General features: G+C 53.6%; 1 protein-coding gene across 3 annotated transcripts; it reads left to right on the top strand.

The window, feature by feature from the left end:
- The first annotated feature begins 944 nt into the window (after positions 1–944).
- On the top strand, positions 945–14144 carry CTSB (cathepsin B). Of its 3 annotated transcripts, none has more exons than XM_064411605.1 (10): positions 945–1090; positions 6249–6400; positions 7586–7671; positions 8034–8148; positions 8786–8904; positions 9534–9619; positions 10640–10786; positions 11428–11544; positions 12472–12600; positions 12743–14144. In XM_064411605.1, exons 2-10 carry the CDS (start codon positions 6275–6277, stop codon positions 12838–12840), a joined length of 1023 nt encoding a protein of 340 aa, XP_064267675.1. In that variant the 5' UTR covers positions 945–1090; positions 6249–6274; the 3' UTR covers positions 12841–14144. The 3 variants fall into 3 exon arrangements, with proteins under 3 accessions (XP_064267675.1, XP_064267676.1, XP_064267677.1); XM_064411606.1 differs by having other exon boundaries at positions 995–1151; XM_064411607.1 differs by lacking the exon at positions 945–1090 and adding an exon at positions 5252–5274.
- Positions 14145–16052: the final 1908 nt, after the last annotated feature.

Below are 16052 nucleotides of genomic sequence, written 5' to 3'. Positions count from 1 at the left end.
AGTGGTGGCATGCAAGGAGGGTGGAGTAGGAAAATTAGATGGAATAGAGGCAGGAGGAGGGAAGCAGGAGGATCACAGAATCCCAGAATGGTTTGGGTGGGAAGGGACCTTAAAGCTCATCCCATTCCACCTCCTGCCATGGCCAGGGACACCTTCCACTATCCCAGGTTGCTCCAAGCCCCATCCAGCCTGGCCTTGGGAACTTCCAGGGATCCAGGGGCAGCCACAGCTTCTCTGGGAAACCTGTGTGATGCAGGTTGGACCTGAAAAGGGATGGGTGTGGGATGCAGGAGGGTTTGGGAAGGATACAGGCAGGTTGGAGGAGGAAAACCAGAAGGGAGAAAGGCCAGCTGGAGGAGAGAAACAGAAAGGAAAAGGTAGAGAGGCAGGATGGAGATGGGATAGCAAAGGGTCGGATACAGTTGGGATTCAGGAAAAATCCAGTTTGCTGGAGGAAAACTAGATGGCATGGAGATAGGATGGAGGAAGGAAGCAGGAAGGACGTGGATGGGATTAAGCAGGAATAAAGGTGGGATTGAGGAGGAATGCAGGCAGATTGGAAGATGAAAACAAAACGGGATGGAGCACGGCAGGGAGGGAGAAAGACGGGAGGACACAGGAGGGGATGGCAGAGGGAGGATCACCTGCAGGATCGAGGAAGCTCAAAGGCAGGCTGCAGGAGGGATACAGGTGGGCTGGGGGTGAACAAGGAATGAAGCAGGCAGGCTGGAGCTATGACAACCAGGTGGATGTCGGGATGGAAGCAGAGCAGGGGCGCAGGCAGGATGATGGAAGCCTGCAGGGGCAGGGCTGGGAGCAGAAGGGAAGCAGGCAGGAGAAGGGAGGGGAGGAAGGAGAGGAGGAAGGATGGGAGCAGCGAGGAGCAGCCATGGAGCAAGGATGGATGGAGGGATGGATGGAAGCAGGGATGGATGGAGGGACGATGGAAGCAGGAGGGAGGCGGGCTCTGGGGGCGGGCAGCCGGCAGGATGCTGTCACACCGGGGGCGGGCCGGCCGGGCATGACTCAGCCTCCGGGAGCTGCCCCGGCCGTGGCCACCGAGCGGGGCCGAGAGTCCCGGTGAGTCCCGGTGAATCCCGGTGAGTCCCGGTGAATCCCGGTCCCGCGCACAAGAAGCACAACGAGGAGCGGTAAGGGAGGGGATGCTTAGGGGCAGGGGACACGGAAAACGGGGCACCCCCTTGCACGGCCACCTCAAGGACAGCAGCAGCAGCGTCTCCCGCATTTTCCAGCGGCGTTTTGGGGGATTTTTGTCCGTGGTTGGTGCGGGGTGAGGGAGGGGGGATGCGCTGCGGCGGAGGTTGTGGCAGGGAAATTGAGCCCTCAAAAGGCATCAAACCTTCAAGGAAGGTCAGGGGAGGAGAGAGGAAGCCTTGTTTTTGTGATAGCGACAGGAAAAACAGCGCAGCCCTGCTCGTCAGCTGACGCCGGGGTCGGTTTGGAGCATCCCGTGATGCAGAGCCCAGCCTGGGTTTGGACCGGGAGCGTGGCTCGGGAATGGCGCTGGAGGAGCTGCCGTGGGTCCCTCCGGCCTGGAATGAATCCCTCATCCCCGTATCCCCCTCTCGGGGATGCTCTGCGGGCATGGTGATGCAGCAAAGATCGCTTCCTTCTGGCGTTTCCCTCGAAGGGAAGGGATTGCACAGGGTGTCTGGGGGCTTGTGCAAGGCTCTGGTTTATGGATTGGTCTGTAACAATAAGAGGGGGAAAAAAAAATCAGTGCAGCTTCATTTGGGAGGAATCTTGTGCTTTCTGTACATGGAAGCTGCAGAGGTGAGTGCTGCAGCTTGGCTCAGGAGGGAATTATTTTGTCAGACACAGAACAGCCCGGTCTAGTAGGGTTGAAATTAGATGACCTTTAGGATCTCTCCCAACCCAAACCTCTCCAGGATTCTGTTATCTGACCCGTGTTAGTGATCTGGCTTTGCTAGAAGGGAATAAGCGCGGGGAGGAGCGCCTCATGTTTTGGGTTGGTGTTTTTTTTTTTTTTTTTTTTTTGTTTTGTTGGGTTTTTTTTCCTTGATGAAAACACAGTTCAAGCTTTGGTAATGCAGCGAGGGCTGTGATGAAGTCACCAGACCGCGGGTTTGGAGCTCACCTGGTGACGCAGCAGGCTGAGCTGGATCGGGAGCTGGAGCTGAACCTTCCTGGCCTTGCTTTGTTGTGGCTTGGAGTCACAAGCCCTGGCAAAGAGAACAAAGGACAAAGCTCAGCCTGGTGCTGGGCAGGACACATGATTTGGGCTGTGCTGAGCACCCCTGGCCCCGGAGGGCTGGGGGGTGTTGTAGAAAGGAGGGTGGGACAGCTCTTCCCTTCCTCAGAGCCTTGGAGAAGGTGTGAATGCCTCTGTCTGTGCCTGCAGGGGGTTGGCCCAGACAGTGCAGGAGCTGGGAGATGCTCCAGGGCTGTGCCTTATCTCTGGGCTGAGTCATGTGAGCCGGGCTCCTGAGAGCCGGTTTGGGGGTTGGGTTGTTGCTTTTCCTTGAATAAAGTTAACTGGGGCTTGTGGGCTTTTGTTTTGGGGAAGGAGACCTTTGTGGTGCAAAGGTGAAGGGATTCGCTGCTGTGGGCACCGAGTGTGTGTCTGCCTTGGCTGCTGGGAGGGTGATGTGGGATCCTGCTGAGGTTTGGGATATCAGGAGCTCTGTCCACGAGAAAACAGGCGGGGAGCTGCCCTGGCAGCCTGGTCAGGAGGGATGGAGATGGCTCTTGGGTGCTGTCTCCTCCTCCTCCTCTGCGGCAGCACACAGGGCTGTGGGTGGATGCTGCAGCACAGCCACAGCCCTTGGGCTGCTCTCCTCCCTCGCAGGCTGCAGCTGCTCCCAGCAGCTCCTGCGGAGCCTTCGGCCTCGCTGCCTCCTCCTCCTCCCTGCCTGATAGAGGGGCTGCACCCAGCTGGCCCAAATTTCCTCTTTCTAAGCGACCAGCTGGCTGAATCGTGTGTCCTGTCCCACCCAGGGTCAGGTGTGCTGGTGGGTGTTTATTTTTTGCCCATCCTTCAAGAAATGGCATGAGCAGATGCTTTGGAGCTCAAAGTATTCCCTGCTCTCAGTCCAGGGGAAGGTGGAGCGACCCAAGGGGCTCTTTGCAAGCCCCAAACATCCTCCTGCCACCTGGGGTATTCTGTAGGGTGAAGCTGACAAGCCCAGCAGCCTTGTTTCTGTTTCCAGGCTGGTGGGATGTGAGCTGTGTGGGAACCAGCCTTAGCCAGGGTTATCCTGAAGCTGAGGCACCTCTGGAGATGTTGGGGGGTGCAAAGAGAAAAGATTTGCTGGGGTTCCTGAGGAGACTCCTCTGCCCTTTTTGTGTGCACAAAGTGGGGGGGCAGGTGTTGGGGTGCAGCAGCTGTGATGCAATTTCGGTTTTGGGGCTGCTGCTCTGGCCCTGAGGTTTGAGGTGTGAGGAGGAGATAGCGGTGCTGGGGGAAGCACCCGCATGATAACGCTGCCAGGGGAAGTTTTGCTGCTCAGATCAGCTGGGGCAGGGGGTGAGGGAGGAAACCAGCAGCTTTTTGCTGCTGCAGGGCCTCTGGGGTTGTTGTGGATGGGCTGCACGTGACCCACGGCCGGTGGGAATCCGTCCTGCCAGTCCCGTGCCTGTGTCCTATTTATAGACCTGCTGTACACAGGATAAAGCCAGGGAGAAGGGGGGTTAGGGAGGAAGAAATCCCACGGGGATGAGGATTTCCCCTTCCTTTTCCAGACAGATCTTGGGATACCTGATCTTGGGTGTCAGCTCCCACCACCCTAAACTTCACAGCCATAGGAATAATAAAACCCCTTAGAATAATAAAAATATGTGGGGTGGAAGGGGTGTTTAAAGGGCATTTAATTCCAACTTCTCTGCCATGGGCAGAGACATCTTTAACTATATATTTTAACTGTATGCCACGTTGCTCAAAGCCCTGTCCAACCTGACACTGAATGGTTTTTTTGGGATGGGGCATCCCCCATCTCTTGGGGCAACCTGTTCCCTCACAGGGAACAATTCCTTCCCAATATCCCATCTGTCCCTGCCCTCTGGCAGTGGGAAGCCATTCCCTGTGTCCTGTCCTTCCATCCCTTGTCCCAAGTCCCTCTCCAGCTCTCCTGGAGCCTCTTTAGTCACTGGAAGGGGCTCTAAAGTCTCTCTGGAGCCTTTTCTTCCCCAGGCTGGACACCCCCAGCTCTCTCATGACCCTTGGGGAGGCTCCGTGCCCACAGGAGACTTGGCAAGAAGGGGTTTTTTTTTGCCTCAAGAGCCATCTGGCTCCCAGCTATTTGCTTTGCTGGGTTTGCTGGCCCTGGGCCATGTCCATGGTGCAGATGCAAAGCAGCAGAGCTGAAACTCTGCCTCTTTCAGGGGAAACTGCTGGGATCTATTTTCACTTTGGTTTCGGGTTGCCTGGAGAGCGTGGTCTGGTAACCCGAGGCTGGGAGATGTCCGGTGTCTGTCCCTCAAAAGCTGGGTGTGAGCAGCACATCCATGCCTGGCAGGGTGGTTTTCAGCCTGTCAGCAGATTTACAAACATCCTCCAGGAAGAAAAAAGTGTAATCATGTGACTTCTGGCCTCAAAAACACCTCCTGCCTATGCTACGGGAAAATACCAAGCTGGCTGCAGGAAGTGCAGAGGCTTGTGGGGTTTGATATTTTTGCGTGTGTGCATTTTTTAAAATTATTTTTATAAGATTTTTCATTTAAAAGGTGCTTCAGCCAGTTTTACCTGCAGGCTTCCTGTGGCCTGTTGTGGGCAAAAAGCACAGTTGTATTATAAGTGCATGTTTATTTTCCTGGGTGTAACCTCCTGTGTAGGCAGGGGAGCACAGCGAGTCCCTTGCCTGCAGAAACCTCTAAGCAAGAAAATATTCATGAAACCCCTGAAAAATATGCATAAAACCCCTTCAAAGAGGTGATATTTAGGAGTGGGAGGACCCAAATGCTGCTGAAACTCAGCTTTTTTTTTTTTTGGGTGTCCTGCTGAAAGCACAAAGCGGGGAGAACAAATAAATAAATGGTGGAAGGAGGAGTGGGAAAGGAGAAAAAAAGCCCCTTTATACAGCAAGCTGCAGCCGCCTGGGCTCACTGCTGGCAGAAAGTAGGACACTCCTGCTGGGTTTTCTTCTCTGGGAAGGCTAAACTTGGCTGGGAGTGGGTGGAAGCAGCCGGCAGGGAGGTGTGTGTGTGTCTCCATCCCCATCCCCTGCTCATCCAGCTCTGCTGCCGTGGGGCTGCTGGCAGGAGCTGTGTGTCCGGTTTAAAGCCGGGCTTGCCAAGGTGATTACACCTTCAGCTGGCTGAGTTGAGCAGGAATTAAAGCCTGAGTATCTCTGCTGTGGAGGATCTGAGGTCTTGGAGTGCTCAGCAGGCTTGGGGTGGATGTGGGGCTGGTGGGAGGGAGCTGGGAGGGTTTGGAGGAGGAGGGTGCCCTGGTGTGTTTGCAGAGATAAAGGAGCTCATGGTGTGTCTGAGTCAGACGTGGAGAAGTGGTTGCTGGCACTGGGGGTTAATTTGAAGTTGGGCAATTCGATGTGAATTAGGTTAAAGGGGAGCAGGGAAAGCACAGAGCCCTGGGGTGTCTGTGGGCTGGATGGTGCTTGTGCTCCTGCATGGGAGGCTGTGGTCCTTTCTTTGCTGCTCTTCCTCTGCATCTCTGATTCCCAAATTGGGGGTTTCCTCCTCTGCATCTCCCTGGTGACGAGGAGTGGGAGAGGAGCAGAGGATGGCAGCCGCAGGCAGCTCTGGTGCATGCTGACCCCCCTGTGCATGGACAGGGGGTCACACCAGGGTCTGTGACACCCCCAGGGCAGGGGGCTGGCCAAAATGAGGCTCTTAAAAATTTATTTTGGAGTAATATCTTTAAAGGGAAGAGCAGGGCTTATCAAATCCCATGCCTGAAGTTTGGTGTGGAGATGGGATGCCACTTGTTCCTTCTCCTGGTCCTTGTTCTCCGTTGTTGTGGAAGTAAACACAGGTTTTAATACCCTCTAAATCCCTTGGATCTGCTTCAGAAGGTGTTTTCTTGCTGCTGCTAATCCTGCAGTGGTCAACAAACAAGGTTGCCTTGTTTGATTTCTCCTGAGCTGCAGTGGGGGGGTTGTTGTTGCTCTGTTCCTGTGTCTCTCTCCTGACCTTTGGGGCAGCTGGGGATCTGGAGGGATCTGGTGCAGCCACACATTTTATCCTCCCACGTGTTGCTGCAGCTGAGCCCACCCGGGGAATGTTTCAGCAATGCTCCAATCTGGCTGCAGGTGGAGTGTCCTGTTCAGCAGCCAGGATGTGGCCGCCCGTGTCCCTCCTGTGTGTCCTGGTGGCCTTCGCCAGCGCTCGCAGCATTCCTTACTTCCCTCCTTTCTCCGATGACCTGGTCAACCACATAAACAAGCTCAACACCACCTGGAAGGTGAGTACTGGGCTGATTTGGGGGTTTTTTGGGGAGGCATTGCTGACAGTCTCTCTGTGGGATTCAGTGGCTGGGCTTGGGGGGTGTCACCGTGGTGGTGACATAGATCCAGCCTTGGTCCCAGCTGGCTTCTCCAGTGAGGTGATGCTGTCAGGGGTTCCTGCAGTGACAGGAACTGTGGAGCTCCTCCTTGGAGCACAGCAGGATGAATTTGTGGAATAGGAGCTGCTGGTTCTTCACTTTTTTTTTTCTTACCAAGGCTGAGATTGAAAGTGCTCGAGATGGTATTTTGTGTTCAGACCCAGATGTTCATTATTTCTTATCTCTGTCACAGTCTCACAAGCTGTGAGTTTTACAGCATTTCACTAACAAGCTACAAAATGGCCCTGTATCTATCTCTATAAGGTCTTTTAAGGAAAATCTATCTAATTAAGAAATGACACTTAAATTATTTTCACTTTTAACTCAGTAACTAATCACTCGTGTCCCACAATGTGGACTTTTCTGTCTAATTACAAAATACTAGTCCAGCCCATGAAGAAGAAGGTGAAGAAGAAGGATTAGCCTCTGCCTTAAAACCTCTATCTTGCTTCACATCTATTATTATATTCTGAAACATTAAACTCTTAAGTTTTTCACCACGTGATATTACACACCTCTAATCTAAACTACACACCCATAATCCCAGCTCTGTCATTCAATTTTGGAAGCCTTCTCCACGGCCTCAGGTCAAATGCAGTGCTCTCCTGGGGGTCAAATCTGTCAGCACAGAAAGTCTAAAATTCTCAGCATCCAGGGTTCCAGCATCTCCCCCTCGTGTTTGAGCCATGAACACTGTTTTGACAGCTTTGTCAAACCTCTGTTGGATACACTGAAGTAGAGGAGGAGCAATGTAAGAGGAGGAAACTCTGCAGGAGGCTGGAAACAAGCAGCATGTGTCCAGTTATTGGTGACCTGACCCTCCTTGGCCAGTTTCCTGTGTCCAAAGCCTCGAGCTGGACCTTTCTGGTCCTGATGGGCTGATCCTGGGCTGTGTTCTGTGTCTGTAGGTGCTTGGCTCTCGGCCCCTGGGCTTTGCAGGCTCTGGTTGGGGTTCAGGGAGCTCTGGAGCACCAAACTGTGATCCCAGAGATGCTCTTGGTGGCTTTGGAGGATTATGTCCCAATTCTGTGTGTCTCTCCCCAGGCAGGACACAACTTCCACAATGCTGACATGAGCTATGTGAAGAAGCTCTGTGGCACCTTCCTGGGTGGGCCCAAGCTGCCCGAGAGGTGAGTGCAGGGAGGAGAAGGTGAAGCTCCAGTAAAAGTTGTGTGGATCCTTCGTGAGCATCTGGAGTGGGTGAGGGGCTCTCCTGGCAGCGTGGACACTGTTCATGGAATTAAGCATGGAGCATACATGAGGGGAAAATCCATCCTGTGTCCTGCCAGATGCTTGGCCAGTTGTGCAGTTTGTTATCCTTGAAAATGAAAATGTCAGAGGAGCTGCTGACCTGGTCTGAGGACAGCATAAGTGTTTATGCTCCTTCAAACACAAATGTCCTCCAGGCCACCTTCAGAGGAGGTTGGAGAGTGCAGTGCACCTTGTCGTGGTTGGCTGGTGTTGCTGAGGCAGGATTTCCCTCTCCTCACAGGGTGGATTTTGCTGCAGACGTGGAGCTGCCCGATAACTTCGACTCGCGGACGCAGTGGCCCAACTGTCCCACCATCAGTGAGATAAGAGACCAGGGCTCCTGTGGCTCCTGCTGGGTAAGGACAGGGGAAGTTTAATGCTGTCTTCATAAAATTTACTGGGCAAAACCCTCTAATTTTAAAGATTCCCACGCTGTGCCTTTGTATTTGCTGCTGAACCCTCTGCCATGGGCAGGGACACCTTCCACTATCCCAGGTTGATCCAAGCCCTGTCCAACCTGGCCTTGGACACTTCCAGGGATCCAGAGGCACCCACAGCTTTTCTGGGCACCCTGTGCCAGGGCCTCACCACCTTTACAAAGAAGAATTCTTTCCCAGTATCCCTTCCATCCCTGCCCTCTGGCAATGGGAAGCCATTCCCTGTGTCCTGTCCCTCCATCCCTTGTCCCCAGTCCCCTCTCCAGCTCTCCTGGAGCCCCTTTAGGCCCTGGAAGGGGCTCTGAGCTCTCCCTGGATTCTTCTCTTCTCTGGGTGAGCACCCCCAGCTCTCCCAGCCTGGCTCCAGAGCAGAGGGGCTCCAGCCCTTGGAGCATCTTTGTTGCCCTTTGTGAGGGGACACTGTGGGATCCTGCAGTGTCTGAGCTCCTGGGTGGTTTCTCCCAGCCAGGCCATGCTTGCTGCTCTCATTCCCAGCAGGTTTCCTGGTTTCTCTCCCCTGGGTGAGCTCTAATGGGTGTTTTGGGGTTGCCCTCAGGCTTTTGGCGCCGTGGAAGCGATTTCAGACCGGATCTGTGTCCACACCAACGCCAAGGTCAGCGTGGAGGTCTCAGCTGAGGACCTGCTGTCGTGCTGTGGCTTTGAGTGCGGCATGGGGTGAGCTGCTGCTGGTCCTCGTGCTCCTGGAGGGTGGCTGGGAGGAGCAGGGGCAGACCCTGGAGGTGCTGATTGCTTCAGCCCTGCCTCGTTACCTCCCTTAGGAGCACAAAGCTCCTCCAGAGGTTGGTGCTGTGGATGAGGGAGTTTGGTGGGAACATAAGGGTGATTCCAGGGACTGGGACACCTCCTGCCCCCAGCATAGAGGGTGGTGATGGCTGCAACCACTTAATGATGCTCTCCCACACAGCTGGCAGCTGCCAAAGCCAAAGGAAGGGTCTTTTCATAGTCCCAGATCCTTGGTTTTCAGGCACAGGCTTTTTGCCTGTGGCTTTCCCAGTTTGTTGAGCACAGGGTAAGGAGTTGAGTCTCCAATTCCTGTTGCTCCTGGCAGCAGAAGTTGGTCAGGGACCTGGTAAGGAGGCACTTTGGGATTTGGAGCCATGGGTGCTCTTACCTCTTTGCCTGAGGCCTTGGTGTCTCAAGGTAGATCCTGGGCAAGAAAAGAACAGACTAAAAAAAGGCTTAATGTACCCAAACCGTCCTTTGAACCATCCCAGGCTGGCTCCATTCCCTTGCCTCTCCCAAAATGGGATGGCTGGGGCTGGAGCTGGTGCCTCTCCCCCCAGGTGCAATGGTGGTTACCCCTCTGGAGCATGGAGGTACTGGACAGAGAGGGGCCTCGTGTCCGGGGGTCTCTACGATTCCCACGTGGGTAAGTCCTGGCAGATACCCTTGGGGAAGCAGGGAGGAGCATCTCTGCTTGGCTAAAGTTCATGATTTTTGGGACCCTTCTCTCCTGGTCTGCATCCTTGTGGCTGCTCCCTCCTTCAGCTCAAGCACCTCTGCAGTCCCAGCTGGCTGCCCCTGCCCCCCTGGCTCTTTTCCTTTGGGACAAAGGTCCCTGAGCAGCACCCAGAGGCAGGAGGCCTGTCTGGGAAGGGAGGCAACACACCCTCAAGGCTCCTGTTTCCATAACAGGAATTAATCAGGCTGTGAATTTTTTGTTGCTGGTTTTGAACCAGTTCACTACGCTTTGGGTGAGGTCAGGAATCTTCCTGACATGTTCCCCCTTTAAAAAATAAATTCCAGAGTGGAACCCTCTGCCTCCCCCTGCCATGACCATCAGTTGGTTCATGTTTCCACCTTTTCCATCCCCATTTGCAGAGGGAGGTGGTGGGAAGCAGGTGTGGTGGGAAACACATTGCTCATGGGGGGAAGACCTCCTGCACCCCACTAATTCCTTGGGTTCCTGGGGCAGAAATGCTCTTTCCTGGGGCTTCTCCAGGGTGGCTGTGGGGACCTCTGGGGACAGGCAGTTGATGTCACTGTTGTGGATGCTCCAAGTGCAGGGACATGAGGCTTGACTCCATTTTTCTCAGAAGGCTGATTTATTATGTTATATATTATATTAAAATACTACATTAAAACTGTACTAAAAGAACAGAGAGAGAAGAACGATCAGAAGGCTACAAAGAACAAGAATAGAATAGAATAGAATGCCTAACAAAATCCTGTGACTGCTCACAGCCTTGGCACAGGTGGCTGTGACTGGTCACCAATTGAAAACAATCCACATGGACTAATGGAAGATGCACTTGTTGTATTCCACAGCAGCAGACAGTTATTGTTTACATTTCTTTCCTGAGGCTCTCAGCTCCTCAGGACGGGAAAAATCCTAGGAAGGGATTTTTAATAAAATACCATGGCTACATGTCACCTCTGTCCTGGACAGGCTGCCGGCCCTACTCCATCCCACCCTGCGAGCACCACGTCAACGGCAGCCGGCCGCCCTGCACCGGGGAGGGAGGGGGCACCCCGAGGTGCAGCAGGCACTGCGAGCCTGGCTACTCCCCCTCATACAAGGAGGACAAGCACTATGGTGAGAGAGCTGGCCTCCAGAGCTGCTCCTGGTGGCAGCTGGGAGGGGTGGGCAGCATTGAACCCGTTCCTGGTCTGTTTTTCTCCTGTCTCCAGAGGCTCCGTTCCGGTGGTCCTGGAGCAAACCTGAGTGTGGCAGATGCAGAGTTTGTGTTTGCTGAGACTCAGCCGGCAAGGGGGAACTGGTGGAACTGGTTTGAGTGCTCCTGGTGCACATGGCTGGCTTGAGGAGTGTGGTGCTGAGCCCCATCTGGTGTCAAAGCCAGCTCTGAGTCTCCTTGGCAGCAGCCAGCCCTGCACATTCGGGATAATCCATCTGTTTCTTGGAGATTTGTCTTCACCTTGAGTATTTTGGGTTTTAAAAAGCAGAATGTACCAGGGAAAAATATCCCTTCCCACTAAAGCTGTCTGGAATATGTCTTTGGGTACAGAACAGGACTCAGATTAAATAATTCCCTCTGGAAGAGGGGGGGCTGGAGCCCACTTTTCTTGCTTGGCTGTGTCAGTCCCTCTGGAGCTACTGGATTTGGATTTAACCTGAATTTAAGTGCAAGAAGCCTCCTGTAGGGTCACACTTAGCAGGTTTGGTCAAGCCAAGGCCTGACAGTGCCATCCTAATGGTGGGAATTATTTTCCTTTCAGGCATCACATCCTACGGAGTCCCTCGCAGTGAGAAGGAAATCATGGCTGAGATCTACAAGAACGGCCCCGTGGAAGGAGCCTTCATTGTCTACGAGGATTTCCTGATGTACAAATCTGGTGAGCAGCACCACTGGGGCTGTGGGGGGCAGCTTCAACCAGAGGGTCCCTCTTTTGTGGCCCTGGTCTGTCTTCTCCACTCTTGGAGATCTCAACCTCACACCTGAGTATGGGGTGGCAGGGACATGGGCAGATGCCACCTCCTGTATCCATAGCAAGGGGGATCAATTCCTGGGATTGGATCAGGGAAGGAGCCCTAAGGGAAGCACCCCAAATTCCAGCTGACAACAGCTCAGATTTTAGGACCTCAAAACACTTGTTGTGAACTGCCTTTGAGCCCCTTGGGGAATGTCTCTGGGTGTCCTGTGTGCTCAGCTGGTGCTGAGCATCACTCACAGTGTCATGGAATGGTTTGGGTGGGAAGATAATGATTAATAAATCATCTTTTTCCACTCCCTCCCATGGGCAGGGACACTTTCCACTATCCCAGGCTGCTCCAAGCCCTGTCCAGCCTGGCCTTGGACACTTCCAGGGATCCAGGGGCAGCCACAGTTTCTCTGGGCAGCCTGTGCCAGGGCCTCACCACCCTCACAGGGAAGAATTTCCTCCTAACACCCAACCTAAATCTCCCATATTTTAGTTTAAAACCTTCCCCTTCTATCCTGTCGCTATCTCCCCATGCAGAACTCCTTCCTCCAGACTCTGCACTAAGTTTCAGTTTCACATTTAACCAAAACCCAAAATCAATAATATTTAATGATTATATAATTTATATATATAATTAATCTCAGCCACTCTGGGGTTTGTGATACCAGGTGCCCCCCCCAGCCTGTGAGCACAATAATATTTAATAATGATATAATTTATATATATTATTAATCTCAGCCACTGTGGGGTTTGTGATAGCGGGTGCCCCCCAGGCTGTGGGCACTCTGTGGTGTGGACAGATGCTGCCTGTTGACATTTTGGGGTGTTTTTCTCTTGCAGGGGTCTACCAGCACGTGTCTGGGGAGCAGGTGGGAGGCCACGCCATCCGCATCCTGGGCTGGGGCGTGGAGAACGACACTCCCTACTGGCTGGTGGCCAACTCCTGGAACACCGACTGGGGCGAGAACGGTGAGAGCCACCGGGAATCCCCGCCCCATTCCCCTCCCATGCATGGAGACGGTGACCTTTTTTTGGGAATCCCCACCCCATTCCCCTCCCATGCATGGAGACGGTGACGGTTTTTTTTGTTTGTTTCTTGGTGTTCTCCCAGGTTTCTTCAAAATCCTGCGAGGAGAGGACCACTGTGGCATCGAGTCCGAGGTTGTGGCTGGCATCCCCAGGACGGAGCAGTACTGGAAGAGGATGTAACTCTGATCAAACCACAAATAATCCTGAGTCCCTGATGCTTTTAACTGATAGTGGGTTGGGTGCAGAGACCCTCCCTTCTAAAAAGAGACTCTAGTTCAGGTTACTTTATTAAAGCTTTTTATCTTCTCTTTTTTTTTTTTTTTCAATTTTTTGTTCGTGATTTTTTTCCTTTTAAAAATTTTTGGGTTTTTGTTTTTTTAAATTGTACGGTGGAGCTGGAGGTGGAACTGCTTTCTGCCAACCTCCTGCTTTTCTGGTGGGTCACAGCAGGACATTGGGGCATTCCCTGCTCAGAGGACTGCTGGAGAGCTCGCTGGCCTCTTGGAATTTGGCTAGCCTGGACCCCTTCCAGCCCAGTTTGCTACTGGGAGGGCAGAAACAGCACCTTTGTGCTGGGATTAGGGACTTGGTGGGGCAGCAGAGGTGGATGCTGCTGGAAAGCCATGGCCAGGGGGATTTATACACCCCCAAATGGGTTGATCTGACTGTTAGCACCCAAAACAAGCAGGGAAGGATTTCCCGTGAGTGTGTGCCTTGAACTGGCTAAATCTAGACCTATTAATGAACAAAATACTGATGAACTTGCTGTGGGGCTGGCTCTGGCCAGAGCTGCCTGCACCAAGTCCCTCGTGCATCGCCTGCTCTGCTCCATCCTTCTGGCTTTTCAAACCACTTCTTCCTCAGCTGTTCACTGGCTTTTTTACCTGCTGTAGTCTGGGGTTAGTGATGGGGAAGGGCCTGGCTGGAGCTCCATGAGCCTTTGATCAAATATCCTGCAAGCATCTGGGAGGGAGCTGGAAAGAGCAAAGCCCTTCTCCTCCACGGCTGAGCAGCTTGGTGTGTGCAGGTCACGCCTGGGCAAGGGTGCAGCACCCAAATTTGGGGTGCTTTGGGGCTGCAGGTGCTGGGTGCTGAGCTGAGGGATGGTTCCCAAGTCTGCTGCAGGGAGCTCAAGCTTGGAGGTGTCTCATTAACTTGGACACAATTAAAGCTTTTTTTTTCTTGAGCCACAGGCATTAAGGAAGGTAAAAACCCTTATTTTTGTTACTGGGAGGAGCTGTAACAGATTGTGTATAGGAGGAATCATGCGATTTGCCACCACTAATATAGCAAAGAGCTTTTTTTTTTTTAATTTTAAAGCACAAAATATATTAGTGACCTGAGGCTCTGGGTCTGAAACGTGAGAAGCAGGCTCTCCATGCACTGTAAAATAGCCCCTTACCTCTGCTTGCTCAGGCACCAGTGAGGCAGGGCTGTGCTGTACTTGGCTGGAACACCTGTGCCAATAAATGATTTCTCCAGTGTCTTGGCTCCTGGCTCTTGGTTGCTTCCGCTTGGCTTCTGCCACCTCAGATGGTTGTCTGGAGTGGAAGCCAAGTGAGACCCTTCTGTCCTCAGGGAATGTTCTGGGTTGGGAGGGACCTTAAAGACCATCCAGACCCACCCCCTGCCAGGGACAGGGACACCTTCCACTATCCCAGGGTGCTCCAAGCCCTGTCCAGCCTGGCCTTGGACACTTCCAGGGATCCAGGGGCAGCCACAGCTTCTCTGGGAAACCTGTGCCAGGGCCTCACCACCCTCACAGTGAAGAATTCCTTCCCAATATCCCATCCATCCCTGCCCTCTAGCAGTGGGAAACCATTCCCCGTGTCCTGTCCCCAGTCCCTCTCCAGCTCTCCTGAAGCCCCTTTAGACCCTGGAAGGGGCTCTGAGCTCTCCCTGGATCCTTCTCTTCTCTGGGTGAGCACCCCCAGCTCTCCCAACCTGGCCCCAGCCCTTGGAGCATCCCTGTGGATTCCTCTGGACTCTCTCCAGCTGCTCCATGTCCTTCTGCTGTTGGCCCCAGGGCTGGAGGCAGCTCTGCAGGTGGGGTCTCACTGAGAGGGGCAGAGTCCCCTCCCTTGTGTCACTGCCAGCCCTGTCCTGTGGCCCTGCTGGTGACAGCCACCCCGTGGGGTGTGTGCTGGTGGTGGGGAAGGTGCTTCCACCTGGAGCAGAGAGCAGCCAGGACCTGTCCTCAGCATCCCTGAGGAGGCACCAGGGCCCTGGAGCCTGTTCCTGCAGCCCAGGGCTGTGCCACCACTCCTTTCAGGGTGAATTTATGGACTCTCAGCTGTCCCTCTGGTTAAAATTCTTCCATCAGCTCTGGCACACAGGGCTGTACTTTGATACCCAGACTTGGCACCAGGGGACCATTGGAATGTTATGAGCTGAGGGCTTGTAACTTGTGGAGAAATTACTGGTGTAAAAGTAATGATAGCCGAAAAAAAACCCAGATGATCCAGCACTTTTTTTTTTTCCCAAAGAAAACTTTTAATTTCAACAAGACGGGAAGCTGCACAAAGAGAGCTACCACGAGTTTCTTTAGAACAATAGCTTAAATCTACACCAGGAACTGTGGAGTAGGGGCTCTCCTTCTGAGTAACAGCCTAACCATGGGCTTGGCCTTGCAAAAGCCACCACCCTGCACCTGGCAGCTCTGTCCTAGACCAGGACATGGGCTCTCCTTCCCTTCACGACAGCAAAGCAGCATTTGAAGGGGGTGGGCAGGGACCTTGAAAACAACAATCCACCCCAGGAGAACAGGACTTGCCTTCAGGGTGCTGTTTCCTCTTGTAAGTCCAGCCTGACGTGTCTGAAGACAGCAGTGGGAGCCTCTTGCAGCTCACATATCAGAGTGACCCAGAGCCAGAGCCAAGTGGGTCAGGGAAACCTGCCCTGGTCATCCCCTCCATGGCTCCAGCCTTCCCAGCTTCTGGCAGGGATCACTCCTGCCTTCCAGGGTGACCAGTGCACCCCTGAAAAAGCATCCCTTGAGGGACAGCAGGGTGCAAACTCTTTTCCCCTGCCTTGCTCTGCCACGAGCACCCATCCCCTGGGGCTGGGTCAGCGCAGAGCCCAGAGCCTGCTGTGGAGTCAGGCCTGGGGTTACGAGCTCAGGGCTGTGCTGGCAGCTCCCTTCTCATTTTAACCACTTCCCCCACAGCTGAAACAAGAGCTGTGTCACTGCAGGGGCCATCTGTCCCAGGGCAGGGAGCTGCACAGCTGCCTGTCAGCTGGGGGCACATTCAGGTGGACAGAGTAGCTCACCCCCCATACATTTAACATGAAAAGGGCTCATTCCAGCATCCTTCAGCACAACAGAAATGTGACTACGGCCTCTGCCTGCATAAAGGCTGCAGGATGTCAATCACTGAGGGCCAGAAAGTGGC

The sequence above is a fragment of the Passer domesticus genome, chromosome 3 (genome assembly GCF_036417665.1).
Source record: "Passer domesticus isolate bPasDom1 chromosome 3, bPasDom1.hap1, whole genome shotgun sequence".
Lineage (NCBI taxonomy): Eukaryota > Metazoa > Chordata > Aves > Passeriformes > Passeridae > Passer > Passer domesticus.
Note: the sequence above shows the minus strand (reverse complement) of the source record. Positions and strands in the feature narration are given on the sequence as shown.